Source organism: Ixodes scapularis, unplaced genomic scaffold, assembly GCF_016920785.2.
Source record: "Ixodes scapularis isolate PalLabHiFi unplaced genomic scaffold, ASM1692078v2 PGA_scaffold1__304_contigs__length_218370807, whole genome shotgun sequence".
NCBI classification, from domain to species: domain Eukaryota; kingdom Metazoa; phylum Arthropoda; class Arachnida; order Ixodida; family Ixodidae; genus Ixodes; species Ixodes scapularis.
Genome location: NW_024609846.1, coordinates 93,882,582 through 93,905,114, shown reverse-complemented (window position 1 = coordinate 93,905,114; position 22,533 = coordinate 93,882,582). Strand labels below are relative to the sequence as shown.

Here is a 22,533-nt window from a genome sequence, read left to right as displayed (position 1 = left end):
TGGGGTCTTTAACGTGCATCACGCAGTAGTGATACACGACCGCACGCCGGTACGATGCTCATCCAGATCGAAACGGGCAGGGGTGGGGCTCGAACCCAGGATCCCTGGGTTCTGCAGCGCGAGCTTTCGCTCCACGTGCTAACTCTCCGTGACATTCTACGGAGGCAGGCTGAAGAAAAGCGACAATAGGCGTTGGGGCCTCGAAGGTACATTTCCGTCCCACCGCATCGGCACGCCACGTATCTTCGGCCCTGCTGCACGCAGATTGTGAAATGCACTATCAATCCCCCTTCGACCGCTGTTAGGTCTCGACACCCAGCCTGGTCTCTCGGGTAGCATGGCCACCTCGCTGGTGGTCTACCGTTCTCACGAACAACGTCCGAGCCAGACAGTTCGGCTAAGCAGATCGGGAAAACTTAGCAGGTTTAGTCCATAGCGAGATATCTGATCGAAGACGACCGTCCCTCAAACGGTGCGGGATTTTGTTGACTCCTAAGAAAGGGGAGGATTCCCTAAGCGGTGCTTCCCCTGAAGCGCAAGCTTAACGTTCGGGAATGGCGAGACGACGATTATCTGCTACACTGGGGTGGGAAGGAAAAAAAAAAGAAATGAATGTATTATTTAGTACATTTGTAAATTTAACCCGAGAATACCCGAATTTCACAATGTTTCCACACAAAACCCGATTTCTCCCCGATTATCAGCTTGAAAAATAGCACCCGATTTTTACCCCCCCCCCCCGAATTTAAAAAAAATATAAAACCCGAAAACGAACAACCCTATGTATACACTGCCGTGAGCAAGCAGCTACCAGTGTTAGAAACGCTGCATCGCATGCAAGAGAAATTCGGCTTCAGGTGCGGTTAACGGTCAAGAAAAGGCAAATCTGACTGAGCGCGCAACATCATTAAGTGGCGTCGTAGATATCTTCACAAAACCAAGTACCAGAATTAAAAGGAACTAATGAGACTTGAGACTGGTAACGTGTAGGAATGCCATTCGTATACGTAGCGTATTCCTCCAAGCTGTGCGCCGCGCTGTGCCCTGCCGCGGGCAACCCCTCAGGAGACTGCCCAAAAGGGCTCTGCGGCCGGCCGCTCTGCAGAGCCCGGTCACCCTCTCCCTCTTACCGGCGGCCGGGCCGCTGCACCATGGAGAGGGCTTCTCTTTGGGGTGGCGTTCCTTGGAACCATGGAGCCAGTGGGAGTGTATCCATCAATTCGCTGCCGCAGACTACAGGCTTCGCTCAATGGGACAGGGTGCCGTTTGTCGCGGCTTCAAAACCTGATAACGCCGGTTCGCTCCATGGGACCAGTTAATGCTTTCGCATTAAAAAGATCAGTATGCTACACCGACGCAACCTCGGTCAACGTCGGCCATATAAAATTCGAGGTCTGGATGGGCGCAACGGTCTCCAGCACGAGCCAAGCGAAACGTTCGGGCATTCGGTCTAAAATATCCGAGGGGTAAAGGTGAGCGTATAATTATCACACACTGCGGCAACGAGAAAGGTATTGTTGGAGGCTTTTGAGAGGTGGTCCGAGCCAGAAAGCAAATAAGGAACCACAACCAATAACTGGAGAAGTGGGCACATTGTTGTCATCATGTTATTGCTGAAGAGAAGATGATGGGAAGTGGACCACATAATTGATGACGTGAAGTAGACCACAGAATTGATGATGTTGTGGACAGCGTTGTCAGCAACATTGGCGAGGGTGGCATGATGAGTTCAGGGAGGGATTTTCTGTCAGATGAACACACATTGTGAAAACTGATCAAGGCCACGACAGATGTTACGAGCAGGTGCTTTCGCTATTAGACCTTGCACTTTATATTCATGCAATCCTCAATCTGTATACCTCCTGTCTATCTTTTTTCCTGTCGTGTAACTATCATGACTTAAACAAGAGACACTTGTTTCGAAGTATAGATACCGTCTTTCCATAAACCTTTCCTGCGCGGCCGCTGCAGTCTTGAATGACAGAACACCCAATATGCGGGAAAACGTTGTTTTGCTCCCACCACGGCTTTGGAAGGTGTTCAGGTTTCAAGCCTGGTTCAGACAGAAATTATCCGAAACAACATGCACCAGCCGAATAACGGGTACATGTGTTCGCCATATACAACGTGAAAATGAATAGTAAGAAACTTCGGGATGCAGTCATAAGTGGTTGCAGCGGTGTCCCGATATATATATGTCGTTTGTGCGCCCTATTCATTCAACCAACGCAGATGTGCGCACCCGGCTTCAACTGCAACTGCCACAGATTATTGTCTTTCCTTTTTTAGTGTTTTTTTTACTTGTTAGATGTTGCAATGGTTTGCGTTTCGTCCAAATGGTCAATAAACAAAAAAAGTCGTATAAGGTGTGTGATAGGCACATAAAATCGACGATTAAAATAAGCATACTTTACGATAGCAATAAAGTGGATATAGGGGCCAGTCGGTTCACTGCAAACAAAAAACAGCGCCGAAAAAACACAGGGACACAAGCGGCATTTTAAATTAGGACTAGGGAGAAGAAACGTGTGAGCAACACGTCCCTATTTTTATCTACGCATGAGTTTGAATTTTTGAAACACGGGCTGAGTAGGTAAGGTTAACAAGGTTTTTGTGGCTACATTAACTTGTCAATTTTCAATAAACTTCAGTTGAGACTGCGCCTTGTCCTATTTCCCTTCGTCTGTGTCCCTGTGTTTTTTCGGCGCTGTTTTCGTTTACGATAGCGAAACGGATGCTTTCTTCTGTTGAGACGCAATAGGGTCAGATGCCTGGCGTGTTCAGTTAGCATGAAAGTGACAACAACCGATGCAACAACAAGCATATGACAGATATGTAATATTTTTTTTCGGTTCCCTGAATTGCAACACACAGAGACCCGCAACCAATATGCGCGCAAACAGACTAGAACCGTTTCCAAGATCCGATGACACTAATTAAAATTGCAGTAACTCTACAAACCAGCAGCGGCTAAAATGTAAATACAATAAAAAAACAGACAGGTAGAAGAGAAAGCTAAAGCGCGGTAGTGATACCCAAAGAGTTATTACAAGAACTCAATGGTGATAGCACTTCTGTGATGTGCTCGCTCTGTCGATTGGCTGAAATTGCCTGCAGCTTCCACTGTGCTGCAAGGAACTTCTGAGGTAAAATAAATTTGAGCGTTAATGATCATACATATATAACCCTTCCCCCTTCCTCTCTCTCCCACCCCCCCCCCCCCCCCACACACACACACAAAAAGAAAAAAAGAAAAAAAAGAGAGACATCACAACAACGCGTCGTTCTGCTGTATCTTTTTTTTTCTTGTCTCGTTTTTTTTTTGTTTTTTTTTTTTTTTTAAGTATGACCGTTCACCATCTAGCTTGCGCTCTTACCCTTATTTTCGTTAGAGATATTTGCTGCACAACTTTAAATGTGCTGCTAATTTACCTCTTCGCCGGACATTTGCACGTCCGACTCCTGACGGGGATTTCATAATGCCATTTGCAAATTAAGATGCTAGAAATGAGAAAGAAGGAAAATTCAAGTTTGCGCGTAATTGACAAAAATAATTATGCATTGTTGTTTCATTTGTTTAATATGGACTAACCTTATTTCACGGAGCGTATTTACGAATGATTGTTGAATGCAGTTTTATATAGCTAATAGCTTGAAGAAAAAGGAGCGAGAAAATGAATAAATTGTCAAAAAATTAAGCCTGCTCAGTGTTGTAAACTATCGTTGCGAAAAAACAACAAACATCTTAACTATTTTTTACACAGATAAACACCTAGTAGAGTCGAAGGCATTCGAAGATATACGTATATTGACAGAAAGCTCGCGGATTCACCTAAAAGAAAAACAAATCTCATCAAATCAGGGATATGACACAAAAGTTTGGGCAGGAATTCTAGTTGGCCTCAGAAGGTAGCCTGCAATTGCTTGCACAAAGTACTTTTATCGAAAACCAAACTAAATATTGTGACTAACCACTATGTTAAATGTACATAAAACTTCAAGGATACCTTAATAAAAACGTATTAAAACACTAGAAGCTTGATGTCTTAAGTTTTTGCGATTTGTTGTGCATTGGTAACCTAAATTTCTTCAAAGATAGTTGACACCAACAAAGAAAGATAAACATTGCGGTACGCGCACACTATTATGCGAAATGAACAGGCTATTGTTTGTCACAAAACAAAATAAACAAATTGAAAAAAATTAAAAATATTGTCTCAGTATAAATGAACGTTAGCGAGTTTCCAAAAACAAATTGATCGGTGGCTGTGTTGAGTGAAATTTGATGTGTTGCATGCAAACATAATGTGCTCGAAATTAGTTTTGATGTTGGCAACGCCTGATACGGCGTGATATCATTTTCGGCCGCTATTTCTTTCGCTAAATCAAGCAACCCACGTGATAGGGCAATCGAAACTATTCAAATGAATGAGCTAATCTCAAAACATTTTCAACTTCTTTTGATCAGTATAGAAACCGAACTTACTTTTGTACTACGGAATAATGAAAGATTAGATATTTTTATACCCATCACTTTATATTGTTTTTTGTAAAGCAAAGCTAAGAGGCAATCCTTTAAAACAAATACAAACGTAAAAAAAAAAAAAAGAAACGTCCGCAATGGGGAGATTATGTCGAACGGCGAAGTTTTTATCTGTTTATCCTCAAACGACATCAGGCATCAGGTTTAACATCGCGACAGAGTACATTTGAGATCCACGGGGAGGTTTACGACGCTCCGCCCCCCCCCCCCCCCCCCCCTTTTTCTTTTTTTCCGTTGGTCATTCAGCAGTTTTTGAAAGCTATGAATTCCTAGAGAGAAGAATCTAGGCCAACGGAGTTGACACAACCACTCTCGCTCTAGACACACGCGCACTTTACGCACACATACGCGTGCACGCTTGCACGCGACATAAAGAAGAAGGTAGGGACAGTCCGTTCCGACAACAAGAGGAGGCTTCGGACAAAAACGGAGGCTCGGCCCATCCAAGCGTGTTGAGACGCTCGTCTCGCATGTCCATATACAAAAACCGAACAATATGGCCTAGCAAGAGGAAAGAAAGAAAAACAGGGAGGCAAGGAAACCACGGAGACCACAGGTGTGTTCGCTCTGGTGTCCCCAAATTTCCCATTCCTCCCGCAAACAAGTGAAGCGTTCCCCCTCTTGCTGACGTGCGAGGTACGCGTTGCAACTGGTCAAACTATAGGCGGCGCCTTAGAGGCGCGTTCGGGTCAGCACCGTCACGCATGCGCTCGCTTTACCGGCGGACCTTGTTGACACGGACAACGTGACAAGCGCTGCTATGACGGTTTCTACGGGCAGGCTGCCCCTCTAACAGCGATGTCGCCGCGACCGACTGTTTTCTCTGGTGGAATTATCTTGAAGATGGGAACATTTTCTACCCTCCTGTCCGTTTCCTTCTTGTCATCACATTCGGGGAGACAACAAAAATATGTACTATACTTCGTTCACCCCTAAGCTGACAGTGCTGCGAGAGCTACGTGCTCCCCGGACAAATCAGCCGCCTCCCTTCATCACCTTACCCTGATCTCTCCGCGGTGGTAAGAGGGGGAAGGGGGAGAGGAGCATGATCACGTGGCTAAAGATGGATGTATGACTCGCCCAACGAGAATGTAGCTTCCACCAAACTGTCAGCTTAGAGGTGAACGAAGTATACGTTGGATAAACCTTTATAAGATTTATCCCAAACAAGCAAGCAAACAAACAAGCAAGCAAACAAACAAACACACTAAACGAACAAACAAATAATTACATAAAGCAGCGACCAAAAACTATAAAGAATGAATTGTGTAAAGTGCGGCGCCTGGGTAAACCTTTGACTATTCGGCCAACCGCCTCGCGCATTTTAAAATAAACCTTTATCCCCTTTTATTCGCGGGGATTAACGGGAAAAGGATCCGAAATTCAGAATAAAAAAGAGGCGGTATTTTCCTTTCGTTCCTTAGGGGGGATTATCTCGCCCACGCAGTGGATAATCCTCTCGCACCAAGCGTGTACGAAACGCGGCAGGTCCTAAATCAACAACAGACCGCCTCTGCCACACTGACCAAAGTCAAAACAGAACAGCAAGCCAGTTTTCTAGCGGAACGGCTCCAGTCACAGCAAAGGAATCCCCGCTCGCCTACGGCCGTCTTTCACGCCCTGCTTCACGAAAATCCTTTCGGGGGAGTTGGAGAAAAAAAGGGATGAAGAAAGGGGTTTTTCTCCCCAACAACAACGGAACGGACAATGACTTAAAACGGCGACCCCAATGTTTGCTTTGGCGTACGTTTCAGCGGGCGAGAGAACGACTCGATGACGGTCGTATACACTGACGGTTCTGCGATGGCCGCTAATCCGCCTCCGAGCTCGTTCGTTGGGTTTGACTGCGGAAAGCGTGAGATCGGCTTTGGAGCCGAACTTTGGAGACGGACGACCCACTGGGACATCTGTTGACCAGACCCGTCGAAATGGATAGTCGCACCTGGGGTCTGTCTGTAAAGCGCACTGAAAGTTTCTACCGCGCTTTTCGTTTGTTATGTGCATGTGCTGCGAGGTCGTAGGAATTTTACGCGTATTTTCTTAGGATTATGTCTAAAGTGACCAGAAGGATGCTGGTGCATGTGTCTGATGATAGAAACAAGATTGACTGACGGGAGCTTTAACTGGGGGAACACATGCGCGTGCCCTAAGAAAGTGGGCATTGAAAATTAACAAATGTAAACTAGACTGGGTACAGCTCCTCCCGCGTGTCAAATAGTAGTGGAAAATTGCACATTTGTGATCGAATTCGTCGATGAAGTGATTATTTTACCAACTTCCTCTACCCATGCTTTGCAATATCAGGAGTAGTGCAACGCACAATCAGACCCGCTCGCACAACCCGAGCCAAAAAAAAAAAAAACACCGGAAAACTTTGTTGGTGTTTTCAGTGATTAAATTTGTGACTATTTTACCATGGGGCACTCTTTCTAAAAAGAACTTACATGAGTGTTCTGAGTTTTTTGGGCCTTGGCGTTAAGCCCTCCGATGTCTTCACATTCAATTTTACAAGATTTGAATGCACATGTAAGCCAACACAATTAGTGAATTCTTCCACGCGTAACACTGCTAAACCAACACTTCAAAGTACACAGAATTTTATCACCTTGTTTATGGCAATCTGCGCATAAATGTTCAAAGGCTATAACGATGAGCGCTGTACCTTCGCTTAATTGAATGTCACGACAATAATTCTAATTCAGTCAGCGTGCTGTGTTCCCACTACATAGTATCCTACCTGACAGATATACGCACAGCTCACGGGTACTTACTTCACAATGAAAATACAGAAAATACATAGACTTTCTATGCCACAAAGCTTTTCCCTATATATCGAGTGTGTGCCGTTCAGATACTACTTAAAAACGACTGTAAATAAGAACGCGACCTTCACTATAGTAGGGTCGTCTACGATTACACACTTAATTTGTTAGAGAGTTGTCTCCACGACTTTCGTGGAGCTTTCACGCAGCAACAGCTTTGGCTGCGCATGTTTTTCTGACTTTGTGTGCCTGCAATAAGATCGCTGGGTTTTCTAACGTCTTGGTTGACAATAGGGGTTGCACAAAGCTAGACGACACTGCACCCTTGGCACATACGCGCATGACGAAGTCTGTAAGTCACTGCACATTAACTATCCTACAACAAGTTGGATTACGCGTAAGCTTTTATTTTGCTTTAATCAAGTGCACTTATTCGTACAACGAAAACAGTTTGACTGTTACATTTCTAGCTCTAACATGTGCCCGGCCGAAATATTTCTCACAATGCAAATTTGATATTAATCTTATTTTAGGACGTCATTATGTAGTACTAAATTGTGTGGGATATTTATTTGTTTACTTATTAATTTGCGTATGCATATCCGCTGAAGGAACAGACTCAAAATAACGAGCAAAAAAAAAAAATGCGCGCTCTCTTCCAAGTTTGAAGGACATTTACAACAACTCCAAGTGCCAAGACAATGACCTTATGTCGTAATATGGTTAGACATAGCTATTTTGGGATGTCCCCAAGGCGCAGAAGGTTTATGACGGAATAAATTGGCTTAGACATAAAATGGAGCGCAACCCGCGCCCTCTAGGTGAATGGTGGCCGCTTAAAAAAATACGCCCGAGGCATAATCGATCCCGGGACCTCTTCAAGATTAGCGGGCGTTCTACCAATTGAACTAAACAGGAGCTATCCGTCAGTATAGAGCAAACGGATGTTAACAGTTACCACCGGTCTAGTCTGTTACATCGGTTTGCTCTACTCGTGGCTACCCATTGGTTAGCTCAGTTGGTAGAGCGTTGCGCTAGTCTTGAAGAGTTCCCGGAATCGATCATAAATCAGGTGGGAACCAGTCATCTACAGGCTGCGAGCTGCGCTTCATTTCAGGTGGATGTAAATTTATTCTCGCGTGAATTGCAAGACGGGGGAAACTGGGCGAAGGGTATTATTGCACGTTGTGTACCGGGCGCTGCGCAGTGGTCCTGCGCAGTGCACATGGTGCGCTAGCGCTGTATGAACACACTCCACCTTGAATAAATAAAATGCTACTTGTTCTGCATAAAAATAGGCTCGCTTAAGCAGCCAAAACACTCAAAGAGGTGCTTCAAATCCTTGGAAGCTTTGTACTATTTTGAAGCGTTGACGGTGTTCACTGGGCGCTGTACAATGTCAGAAGGGTGAGAGTGCAGGCGAGCTGGTTATGAACCATGAGACGGGGAAAACCTTCCCCGTCTCAGGGTTCACAAAAGTCCACAACGTATTTTATTTTTATTTAACTATACTGCGGCTCTCCACTGAAAGCCATAGCAGGAATAAAATACAATGTTAAAAATATAAAATAAAAACATGAACGCTCGAAATCGCGAGCATTCATGCGTTCGCGCATGAATGCACGAACGCAAAAGCGGTCAAGTGAATGTGCCGTTTTAAGTGTAGCAATAATATCTTTGAATTGAAGAAAAGTTACTATATAATTTTTCACTTAATTACAGTTTTGTTTCGCCTGAGAAAAAATGAGTATTTGAAAACACTGTATTTAAATCTCTATCTCTTAACCTTTTGGTTCAGTCAGGAACTGAACCATTTGGTGGATGAAAAAATGATTGATGTTTCAACGTTAATATTAAATTTGACATCAGCAAATAAATGCAAATAAATAGATCTATCGTTGACCTAGGTTTTAACTTTTGAATATGGGCTTGTTTGGGCAAGTACGACACACCCACCGTGTGGAGAAACCAAATTGTATTAGCGCACCCCAGCAGGTCTAATAAAGGTTTTATGCTATACTTTTTGTTTAAGACTGCAGATTTAAGAGTTCTCCAAGGGTAACAAGCCTACTTCGAGCCTTGCTCGCTAAGTTATCAACATCCTGATTCCAATTCAGTTTTCGTTAAAGGTAGAAGCAAGATATGCATAATGGTCTATATTTGTTTTTTCAGGAAATAACTAAATATCACCAAATGTTTCTCCAAGTGAATCACATCGCTACAGTTTTCTCATAATTTATTTGAATCTGTCTCCTGCTTGTTCATTCCTCCTTCTTCAGTAAGGAACTAGCTATTAAGATTTAGCTGATACTGCCAGTATGCTATCTTCGTATAAATGACGAACTCATCTGTAACAAAACAAATAACCCACGTTTAATGGAAATTTACGTTTCGCATAACGGTCATAAAGAACAACAGAAGTAGACAAAAATACGATCAATCATTGGGTACGTCTGAAGTGAAAAGAAGATACGCGGAGGGTTCAATAATGATTTAGACATACTGGGATAGTTTAGATAGCTATAGACGGGAAGTTAATTTATTAACTGTTCGTTTTTTTTTGTTGTTGTAAATTCATGTGAGCTTGAACAGAAGTTTGTAGTGTGAGGCGCGGTCAAATGCTTTAAAAAAGTTTAAAAGGATTTTATCAAGCTTGTCCCCTGTTATTTTTCGAGTTAACCAAAAAATATACTACTTCGTTATTTGTATATACAGTTGATAGTTAATTTTCTGAAGTCATGTTGACATATATATATTTGTATATATATATATATATATATATATATATACATACATACATATATATATATATATATATATATATATATATATATATATATATATATATATATATATATATATATATATATATATATATATATATATATATATATATATATATATATATCAGGGTGTCGAACCGGAACCGAACCGAACCGATAACCGGAACCGAACCGGTATTTTTTCCGGAACTGAACCCGAACCCGAACCATTATTTTTTTATCACGATGAGCCCGAACCGGAACTGAACCGGAAAAAAATAACGGTTACCGGCTCATGTCAAAACGGTTCGGCCACGCGCTGTTGACAATGAATGTGCTATCAATGCCATTTCTTTTTTAAGTGCCGTCAACTGACACACACCTCGCTTAGATATTTTTCTTCTCCACTCAGTCTTAGGAATATAAAAGCTGCATCCATGAATCTTGACAAACGCTGCATCCATGAATCTTGACATAGGAACCAGTATTGCGCTGGTAGCGGCTTGCACGGAAAAAAAAGAATTGGAAAACTGTGCAAAAAAAAAAAAAAAAGAATCGCGTCACGGCATTTCATTTTCCTACAATCTCGTAAATCCTAAATGCTGCTGTGTGCTCATATCATAACACGTTTCTAGAACGCGCGAGTTCTTGAAGCTTGCTTTCATCGGAATGAGAAAAGAAAAGGCTGTGGAGTTTGATAATAATGCATCCGGTTTCGTATAGGCACTTAGAAGCTAACATATTTGTGAGACAGCGAACTCTTCTATTTTAATATTTATCCTATTACGTCCTTCTGGCGTTGCGTTCGGTGAAGTGTTTTTCATATTCCGTATCTTGTTTAATGAAAACTTCTTTAAGGGTCTAACTTGAGTTACCGAAGGCTAGTTCAAATTAAGAAAGCTGTATTTTCTCCCCACTGTTCCTTTAATTGCTTACACGCCGAGGTGGCGGGATAGTTAGCGAGTTCTACTTATAAGTGGGTTTGTAAGGAGGTCACGGATTTTACAGCTACTGCGTCGGACCCAATTAGATGAAGTCCGAATGCGTAAACGTCGGTGAGGTAACCTTTGAGTGCACAAAAAGAAACCATTCCTGGTAGAAATCCCTGAGCCTTACACTACGATGTATCCCGTTTCGTATGTGCTGATTTCAGATGTTTTATTTGTAATTTATTTTGATGTTACAATTTGTCATTTAAAATTTCCGAACCGTTTCGCGAACCGGTTCAGCGCCCCGAACCGGTTCGCGGATCGAATTAATCGAACCGGAACTGAACCGGAACAAAATAAATTTACCTGAACCTGAACCGTAACCGAACCCGTATTTTTTTCCGCAAAAATAAGCTAGGCATCGCCGAACGCTCATTCTCTGCCAAAAGGTAGAGCTAAAGGTAACAATCAGATGCCAAAGTTTCAGCCCGATCCGATAACTTAATCAAAAGTTATAAGTAATTTTCTGAAAATTTCAATGGGAAAGTGGAGCCCATTTTTGCCCGTTTTCGGTTTCTGGTGCCATAGAGCCCCATGTGTTTGAAAACTCCATCGACCGCCATTTTCCCATTGAAATTTTCAGAAAATCACTGATAACTTTTGATTAAGTTATCGGATCGAGCTGAAACTTTGGCATCTGGTTGTGACCTCTAGCTCTACTTTTGGGCGGAGAATGAGCGTTCGGCGAGGCTTAGTTTATTTTTGCGGTAAAAAAGACCGTGTAAATTTTCTTTTGTGACACCCTGTATATACACAGGGTGTTTTTTTTAAGCTTAACAGATTTGTTTTAAGAAAGCCGTGAAAGTTACAGTTATGCCGGTTGTGGAGGTGAGTTATACGTCCAGGGGGACATATTATAGGGGGCTTATCGTAGCGATCAGTTGCATAATTAATTAAAATTAATTAATTAACTTTTTAAATAATGAAAATAGACATAGGGTTCCAATTAGAAACTTGCTCAGCGTCATCGAAAACCACTAAATCTGTAATTTTCAGAAAGACTTTGAGCGGGTGAGAAGCGTAGTAGTGCACAAAAGTTACCACTCGCGGAGCAGGTACAAAGCTAGCGCTTGCGATAAGACGCCCGAGTGATTTTTCCGTCTTTTATTTAGCCCCAGCCTTGTACCTGCTCCACGAGTGGTGGCTTTAGTACAATACTACGCTTCTCACGCGCTCAAAGTCTTTCTGAAAATGACTGATTTAGTGGTTTTCGATGACGCTGAGCAAGTTTCTAATTGGAACCATATGTCTATTTTCATTATTTAAAAAGTTAATTAATGAATTTTAATTAATTGTGGAACTGATCGCTAGGATAAGCCCCCTATAATATGTCCCCCTGACCGTATAACTCACCTCCACAAGCGGCATAAGTGTAACTTTCACGGCTTTTTTTTAAACAAAGCTGTTAAGCTTAAAAATCAAACCTGTATATTGAGATACTTTATCATATGTTGAAAGCTTACATGCCGAAGAATTTTGCGGCAAGTACCAGACAATGAAACGTCTGTAATTTGCTGGGTTATAACGATCATCAGATGACTGAATAGAGAATGCTTTTTTTTTCTATCTTCTCGTGTGTAAGTAAAACTTTATAACGAAAAAAAAAACACGTACAATGGCGTAGAAGTATTTTGATATCCACTCTGTATACCACTTTGAAAACTCATTAAGTAATGTGTCGGAACCACAACTATTTTTGAGGTCAACATCATTAAGCAAAATAAAAATTGCAAACGACCACATAAGGTGTGTACGATTCACAGCGGCAACAGTTGCGTTAAAGAAAAAACAGAAGCGGCTTTGTATTTGAGAAAAAACAACAATTAGATCGACTTCCAGGATCTCGAATATTGAGATTATTTTTTAATTTCGTTCGCGGAGGCTGCAGGAAATCAGTTTCAAAGTACCGCTGAAGCCACTCCTTTCCGGAGCTTGACGCCATAAAAATAGTTCTCGGAATCTCCGCTCTCGCGCATCTTCAGCGCCTATCAAAGCTATCCACCCGCATTCCGGCAGTTTTCAAAAAAAAAAGGTAAAAAAAAAGACTTCACGACTGGTGTCAGTGCAGGAGAATATATCTGGCAAGGTTGCAATAGACCTATTGCTAAATTACTTAAACATCAAGATGCATGCAGGGTACGTTGTTACACGCGCTGCACTCACTCGCTTTATACGTATTAAAGGTTTCAAAGATATCATAACTAAATGGCGTTTGCGGACGCACGTGCGAATTGCCACTTTTGTTTTAGACTTTTGGTTAAAAAAATGCTATTGCCAACGCCAGGACGCGCAGCGCGTATGACTACGTTCCCTGTATGCTTCTTGATGCTTGGGTAATTTTTCAATAGGTCTATTGCACGCGCTGCCCACACGAGCGACACGTGCTTGGCGACCGAATGATCAGGGCATAACGTATATACGATTGGTCGGAGGTTTTTCGTGCTTTCTCGCGCTTAGCTACATCTCCGGGGAAAACGAACGTGGTAGTTAGATTCACGGGATAAAAAATACTGTAGAATTCACCTTTAACTCGTTTTTTTTTCAGGAACCTCTTCAGCTTCCTTTGAATGTTAAGTTTTAGAAGATTTGCTTTGTAAGCAAATCTTCTAAAACTATTTGCTTTGTAAGCAAATAAGAGACCTTAAAAAAACTATTTTCAAGCGATGCTTGAAAATATTTCCTTTGAGGTCTCTTATTTTTATAAAACGGCGAATATATTAGAAGACTAATCGCTTTGGCTCTCTGCAGGGTTACATTTTTGTTAAGTAAAACGCCACATAAACCATCAGGGTTGCTGTTTTGTTTCTAGTTCGACAAAACCCAGACCGACTAAAAGAAAAATTAAAAACTTCGTTTTTAACTAATCAGGAAAACTACCAAGGTTAGAACTAAAAAAAAAACACTTTGACGACTTAACTGCGTATTAATGGCCCTCAAAACACGCTAAGGTCTAATGAAATTACGGCACACTATAGTCAAGAATCTTACTTTAAGATGTTTTCAAGTGTATAAACATTAGTTACGCGGCATACGCCACATAATATGTAATGACGCTTTGATGTTTCAAAGGAAGTTCACAAGGTCAAAACTTCAAACGTTTTCCTCGAAAACTTTGACATCACCCATCTCAATATGGAAAAAAATGTTTCTGCCAAGTGTTCTAAAATATCATATTGTAACAACATCCACCGGCGTAGCTAAAACTATCGGATCTATACAAATAGGAACGCTGTTTTTTTGTTTTTTTTTGTTCCAATAAAAATAATTCACTTTGGAACACGAAAATGATGTGTGCCTCTCTTGTCACCAGGATAAATTTGACTTAGAGAATTGGGGAGTACTGAAACTTCCTGTCATCGCTTTTTCAGTTTAAACGCTGTTTCAGTTTCTTACGGTGAGCTGTCTATAAGTAGTTTAGGTCACTCTAGGTCCAACTTTTTTTACTTACTAACAAACTGCTCATGAACTTAAGGTGTTTTTTTCCCTTGGATATGTCAACCTACTAAAGAAACCCCCACATAATCACCTATGTTTTTAATTTTCCCTATCTAAGTCCATTTAACTATACTAATTCAATAGGTTGCTTAATTTTTATTACTCGTGTCTTTCTTAGAAAAACAGTAATTGGATTTTGGCTCTTCCCCAGGAAACAGTAATTAATATTATCGGTATTTTTATTAGTGTAAACAATCTTTTCTCTTAAATTTATTTTCTTATTTCCCGTTTGGCTGATGGTTGCGTTGTTTACAAGAAAATACTGACGGTGCGTTTCAAGACCTAAAAATAATACTTGAAAAATACGTTTTATGCGCTTCGTGACAGGCAGCCTTTACACCGAATAAATATAAATTAATTTCATAAACTAAATCAAAAGTGCAGGTGGGCTGGTTCAATACTAACATGGTAACCCAGGAATGTCAAGAAAACGGGATTGAACTGTGTTTGGAACTTTGTGTTGTCCGTCCCGTTTTTCTAACGCTCCTCGGTTACCATGTTAGTAATTTCATAAAATTGTATTTCCTGATATTTTATATATAACTCGATATTTTTATAATAAATGTTTACTTTTACCTGTCCATTTAGGAACTAGGGCAGTACGCCTTGTACACAGCCTTCAATGAGCGCTTCACATGGATCACAGAGGCATGAGCAATGAGCATGATACGGACGAACACAAATTTTCTTTGCAAAAGCACATTTATTGATGACCAGATCCGTGTAAAATCGGCACTTCATTACGTACTTGGACGCTGGGGGCACCACATGGCGGTTATTATACAATTCGGCCAATGTGAGCGTCGGTCCACAAACCGTCCAGGAAATGAACCAGATGCGGGTTATAATATGTACTATATTCTAAAAAAAAAAAAAAAAACGAATTGTGGCGCGATAATAGCTTTACAGACGATGAATCTATTTACAAAAATGCGTACGAATTCAAAGACAATCATATAATTTAATCTTCCGCCAAGTTTGGCATGCACATCTCGGAAGCTTCAGCCACGACACTGCTTGATATGATCGCAGCTATAGTTCCCGTTGGGCGCGCACGAAACTCATGTCACCCGAGTGTTGCCGAAGGCCACTCGCTTCGTTGACTCTACTATCGACGCTTAAACGACAGTGGCCTATTTAAAGTCAAACCACTCTGTGCTCTATGGCTACGCACTCACTGCTGTCAAGGTTCAGTGTCAACGCTCGTCGTTTCCGTTCGTTTCGAGGTTTGACCTTGCGCATTGTTGCTTTCATCGGAGACGGTGCACAAAATTCCTTCATAAACACGGCGCATTTGACATTCACTGCGCCTTCTTTCTTGTGACACACTCTCAGAGCGGAAGACTTGGTAGTATATGGCGCCTGGAACGCGTCTTCGACTGGTAGGTCTAGCGTTCTATGTCACTCATTCATAAAAAAAAAAAAAAAAAAAAATAAAATAAAAAGAATAAAACTCTCGAAGTGGCAACATATGATGTCACAGGAGTCGACTTGATATGCCGTTAAATGTCGCAATCCTAGCGGCTAAAAAAAAAAAAAAAAAAGAGCGAATGTTAATGTTGTTTTTGTCGCGACGTCTCGACGCGTTGCTGCAGAAGCTTTCGTGAATCGGGGAGCTGAGAGCGAACCACAGTGGAACAGGCCTCTGCCGTATCCGCGCAATACCCTACTATGGGACAAGGCCTGCACATGACGCCATTGTTAGTGAATCCCCGACCCGCCTCAAGCGGCAAACGCTCTGAACATCCGACGAGAGTCGCTACAAAGCGGCAGACGCGTGTACGTCATGACGCCGCCGCGTGCTATATGTCGTGCTCGTTGTGAAGCACTGCATGTCGTTCTGGCGGCGATGCTGCGTGGATCCACTAGTCATGACGTCAGGGGGGGGGGGTGTAGGCCTCTTTCTTTCAAATGGCATCGATTCGCTTTCGCCGCTATGCCATCGCCGGGACTGTAGCCGGCTACAACATTACAAAAGTGTGACGTGACCAGGCGGAAATCAGGGATCACATTTGAGGACGCAGTAAACACACCAGTAGGAGAAGCGCTCAGGGCACCGTACTTCGTAGGAACTGCGCCCCTCGCTTCCAGTCACGAGGGGAAACTACGAAGCTACCAGGGTCTCCACATAAACATGTTCCCGTTCTCTTCCAGCTGCCGCTGTTCCCTGTTCAGGCGGTAGTCCTCGGGTTCCTCTTGCTGACTGGGGCGGGCGAAAGGCTCCGCGTCGGTGGGCCCGTCGCCGCACTCGGACGACGAGTCTTCCTCGCTGACGTCCGTCGGGGAGCTGGTCTCGTAGCCGTAGTCGAACCTCGGGCCGCCCGTCCGTCGCCCGGGCTCGCCGTCCGTCGAGGAGACCGGCTCCTGGTCCGGGCAGTTATTGGCGCGCACTCTGGCGCTGAGGTTACCGAGCCGCGTTTGCAGGTGGCACAGGAGCGTCTGGCGAAGTTGAGGCTCCAGGGCGTCGGCGTAGCGGGTCACCTCGAAGACGCAGTGCTTGTAGCCCTCGTGGAACCTCTGCGTCCGCTCTTCCTCGCCCGTGGATTCTATCGGAGAAAAAAGACATCGGGACAGCTCGTAAGTGTTTTTATTTTCGGAGAAGACCACCACGTGCCTCGATGGTAGCGGACGTCGGAGGACTGTATAGTTTCTGACAAGGTGAGAACAAAGGTAAGTCTTTTTCGAACGTCCGGCTTCCAGCACGCGCTCATTGCTTTTCATCATGCTTTGACTGCGCGTGCACACTCAAAATTTTCTCGAGACACCGAATCATTATCGAAGGTATATAGAAGCTTGCGCCGGAAGCGAGACAACTGAAACTCCTCCCTGCCGCTTTTATTTTGTCAGTGACTATTATAGCTCCGAGATATATACCATGGCGTTTTATGGTATTCATTCATGACGTCGCGACCAGGATTTGCCTCGCCGTGACTTCACGAGTATGGACCCTGGCTACTTATTGTCAGTTGCGACCGCAAGTTCAATAACGTGTTTAAGCTGCAAAATGGAAGCTAGAGAAGCCATCGCGTTCCCAAACCAACATTGCTGCAGTTAAAAGCCTGACAATGCTCAAGTATGCCCAGTTGTGGAAAGCCGACTACAGTGAAGCTTTTGGTCGCCCACGTCGCTATTAGTCACTGACAGGATTAGAACATTAGAACGCAGGGTGGTCCTTCCATTGTCCTGTCTTCTACGCGAGCTTCCTACCTTCGATGACACTTCGGCGTCTGGTGAGCCTGGAGTGTGCACGCGCACTCAAATTACAAAAAAAAGGCGAAGAGCGCGTGCTTGAGACCGGACACCAAAAAGAGGTGCCCTCCGTTCTCATTCTATCAGGGACTACAGCTGAAATCCTGCACGCCGGTTTAACTAATGTCACACCTTGTCACACAAACGGCCTATAAAGAAACTGTGCGCACGTGCCAGATTACGGCCGCCATTGCTGACCTTCTCTTGTCTTATCGAGATACCAAGCCACTGCAGCGGGCGTAGACGAGTTTCCACAAAGGCCAATTATGCGAAGAAGGACGGGGTCGAATCTAAGATGGAAATAACCTGTCCTGCTGTGGTAATGATGGAGCGAAAGTATCAAAATGAGAGAAAAAAGAAACTGAAGGTTGGTTATTGCGGCGCCCATGCACAGCTGCTGCAAAGCGTCTATATGACGAAATGTAATGTAAAGCCCGTTTCAATTGCCCCTATCACAGGCACATCAGATTGCAATCGTGAATATTTATAAATCTTGCGCTCCGTGTTTATTTCTAACCGCCTTTTTTATAAATGTTTTCGCAATTAATAACGCAGTAACAGTTGTTGCGTGCTTTTGCAATTTGCCTAGAGTCAATTATTAATTTCTACGCTTAGAATTTGGCACAATGAAAATTGTCAAAACAGTGAAGACATTATTTTGCTTGGAAGGTACCAGCATTTTAGCTGCACGAGGATTACTAAGGCTTTTGATACGCAAAAATAATAGTAGAAAATAATCGCATTCTTTGATATTTCGTGTTTTACGTTGCATGCCTTGAATCGGTTGTTTCCCTACCGTCTTTATTGCGACACATTTCAAGCACCTTTGTTGTGGGGAATCAAATTCATAGTTTGTATAATAGTGTGCAGTCGGTCTGATTTCTTGTTATGTTTTATGTTGAGCGTGTATAAAAAAAAACATTATCCAGATTGTGAAGCCCACTATAAAAAAGCGTCATGCGCGCAGAGGCAGCGGTCGGGTGTTTTGCATCTTCATTTATCCAAGGAGTTCCCGGGTTTTCATTTTGCCAGTTACTCAATTTATAAATATAATACAAGATTTCGCGAAGAAAAAGTTTCAATAATAAATCACTAGCAACGTTCACCTTGGTGCTGAAAAGCATAAAAACAAGATAGACAAGGAATTTGTATTATCGCATTTATAGAGTACCTCATGCACAGCAAAGCTGCATTGGACACTCCTCGGGTTAAAATATGGTTACTGGTTTGACGCCTTGCGATTTTTATTTATATAATCGTCTACAAGAAAAAAAGAAGAAAAAAAAAAGGAGCAGGAACATATTTGTTTTAGCTATGACACAAATATTGTGAACTGTTCTGAATCAGAAGCATATTCAACAAAAAGCTACGTTTTACATTCACAACATCTGTCGCATATTTACCACGCTTACTTCAGTAATGTCAGGAATAAAAATGAACGGTTGCTCTACATGCTATACTTCGTTTCCCCTTAAAGACCGACCGACCAGCTCGCGCTTTCCACTTTTTCCTCGCTTCATCCTCTCCGTCTTCCCTGCTCACCGTTGCCTGTTTATTTTCTGCCCACGGTGAGGAGGATCTTCTGCCTTGCAGAATCTCGAGTGTGGTTCTCGGCCTTTAAATCCAGACACAGCCGACGCTACGAGCTGAAGGGACCAATGAGACAGCTTCAAAAAGACACCATCATGGTGTTCGTCCTGTTTCTGTACCTGTTCTATCATCGCTGAACATATCATTAACCGAAAAGACCTAATGATTTGCGCTTTTGATACTGTTTGATTGGTTCCACTAGCTCGTCGCGTCGGCTGCGTCTGAGCTTAGGCTGACACGAAGTATAGCGGAATGCGTTACTCTTTCTTTTTTAAATAAAAGGTACTCGTATACCTTCTTTTGTTACCTCAATAGGGACTTTTAGGAAATCGTATCACGGTGTCCGCGCCCTTAAAAGCATGCTTCAAAGTGCGGTACGCGGAACATGGTAACGGTTCTCTAAGAGTCCCTAATATAAGAGTAACGCGGTGCCGTTAAATCTACCAGTGAAAATAAGCACACCTTACTCGCTATTTTTTTATTCATTAAAAAAAAAGGTGTTACAATTTTGACATAGCAGGTATACGCGTATACGTTCTATATTTATTGCACGTTTAAAATATTTTAGGGCATCAAACATACGTGAGATGCGTGTCAAGTCGAGCAGACTGGTGTCTCAATACTCACCCCTTGGCGTGTCTCAGCACTAAAACTTTAATATGTAATTTCTATTTACACTTTGTATCAGCCTTGACAATAAAATATATAATGAGTAACGTAGTGATTTACGTAACTAAAGTAACAACCAAGTCCATTACCCATTACATATTAAAAATTTTAAAGAGTACGTTTGTAAGCGTTACTGCGCCGCCCAATTAAAAAAAAAAATAAAGTAACGAATCGCGAGCAATGCCGTTACAACTAGCGCGTTATTTCCAATGCTGCCACAGCCATGTCTTATTAGTCGTTAGTACACACCTCTTCAACACTAATACCCCACCATATAGATAAAACTTTCAGGATACAAACTAGGTAAAATGCCTATTTGTCTCGCTGTTAGGGACATCTCACATTATTGACGATTTTTTAGGGGAACGAAGGCGACCATATTATCGAGAGATGACTGTGTAGACTGCAGAGTAAGGCAAAACTATCAAATTTTTAGGATGTAGAAGTCGCTGGTTGATCGCGAGTCTATGGGAGCATGCCGTGCTTCACCATAATGCTTTCTGGGCATGTACTCACCTTGAAGAAGTAGAAACTGGCGTTCGCGGAGGTACTTGACGGTCATCTCGAGGATGTCGGCCTTCTCCACCCGTTGCGAGCGCGAGTTCTGCTTCTCGAAACTTCCGCAGTCGTGAGCCATGAGAAACCGCTTGAGCTCCGAAAGGCAGTGGTTGATCCGGGCACGGCGTCGCTTCTCCATCAGGGGCTTCATCACCTGTCCATTGAAGAGAACATGGGCAACTTGTCTACGAGATAATTGCAACAAAATGGTCATTTGGGCCAGTTTTTTCATCTTGAAGTGTGAAATAAAGTGATTTTTTAACTTGCTTCTGTTGTCTTCGGCGCTTTTTCTTAACTTCTTATAGCTTGCGCCTCGTTAATGTTCAAACTTCGTGTTATAAAAGAAACAAAAGTCTGCTTTCTTCGACTGGTCACTAGAATAGAAAGCTGAACTCAAAACAATCTGAGATTAGGGAACAATAGGCTCGTTCGATTTACCTACTCGTTTTGTACCAGTGCAGAAAGGTGTAGGGCAGTGTGCTTCCGGTCGTATCTGAACACACATACCGGAAGTAGACCACACTACACTTTTTTGCACTGGTGCAGGACGGGTAGCTAAATCGAACGAGCCTACTGTCTAAATATGTTAGTAACTCCTATTCGTGACATATAAGCGTGGTAACTTTTTTCTCGGTATTATACGTCTCCAACTGTTTCCTGCATAAAGTCCTTTGCTCAGGACACTAGTTTCTTGCTTTATCCCAATAAAATAAAGCATTTAATCGACATAACCTGATGATTGTTAGGCTTTTCACTTTATTTTTATAAGGTGACACTGACCAGCTTTTCCTAGTATTATCGCGGTAAGAGAAATGAAGCTGATGTTTACAAACGGGCATGTGATAAAAGGTGGTACTGCCTTAATTACACCCTGAAGAGCATCTAGTTATTTTTTTATTGACTATTATCTCTGTCGCGGCCGGACGTCGAGATGCTTCGATATTTTTTTTCTCTCAAAACAATAGGTGTATAAAACTAAAGTCCCTACAACATCACGCAATAAACTTTGATTTAATTGTTACATATTTTTGTTTAAAACACTTTTGAGAATTTTAATTTATCTCAAAATAAGAAGGAACACTCTGTCGGACTGAAACTTGCGCAATTTCCATGCTGCTAAAACAGGAATTTTGAATATACAAAGAAGCTTAAATGCAGAAAGTAAAATTATCCCTAAAATAAAATTAGGGCACAACTTACCTTCCTTCGCATAAACGCAGAAGATGGATGATGCATATCGGCCTGCATGTCGATCATCACTGGTCCCCGTTGTCACGCCGTCACGCAGCTCTGGAGGTGTTTGCTAACATGAAATGAAGCTCGCACCCTTCGAACCTTTCGTTCAACCCACACCATCCGCCCGCAAGCACGTGATAGCAATTCAGCGTCCATCGGCAAGTAGAAACGAGTACCACGCCCCTCTTCAGATGATTACAGCCCTTCCTGACCGTGGAAGTATTCCCTGAAGAGTGCCACGTCGTCGTCTGAAGCGACACCTGAGCGGTCTGTCTTCGATTACGGAGGGAGACCACCTTCTAACACGTTCCTGCGGGAGCAGTTTTCTTTTTAACCCACGTAGAAAACGAGGGGAAGGGAAAAAACCCCGGGGGGGGGGGGGGGGCGAAGGGGGCTCACTTAAAAGTGGGGCTATCCTGGGGGAAGCAGTCCCCCATTCCTCCGCTGGGGTAAGAGAAAGTAGACCCTCGGCAGAATCCCGACAGTGGTTCCCGCCTACCGTGACACCCCTCTCCTTCCCCATCTCTCTCGCAATCTTCCGTATAGTCTACGCTTACTTCCCTCACCCAATGTTCCGATTTGTATTTCTGTGGTTTATTTTTAAGTTTGCGTTAAATGCGCGCGGCCTTTGGTGGAGCTACGGGAGAGCGCGCGCTGCCCTTCATTCTCCAGGTGAGAAA

At 42.8% G+C, this 22,533-nt stretch overlaps 1 protein-coding gene across 1 annotated transcript; it reads right to left on the bottom strand.

Moving 5' to 3' along the window:
- Positions 1 to 16,663: 16,663 nt before the first annotated feature.
- Positions 16,664 to 21,865, bottom strand: LOC8034612 (transcription factor HES-4-B-like). Its single transcript, XM_029980003.4, has 3 exons — positions 21,818 to 21,865; positions 20,576 to 20,771; positions 16,664 to 17,097 (listed from the first exon to the last, which is right to left on the bottom strand). Exons 1-3 carry the CDS (start codon positions 21,863 to 21,865, stop codon positions 16,664 to 16,666), a joined length of 678 nt encoding a protein of 225 aa, XP_029835863.4.
- Between the last annotated feature and the right edge of the window lie 668 nt (positions 21,866 to 22,533).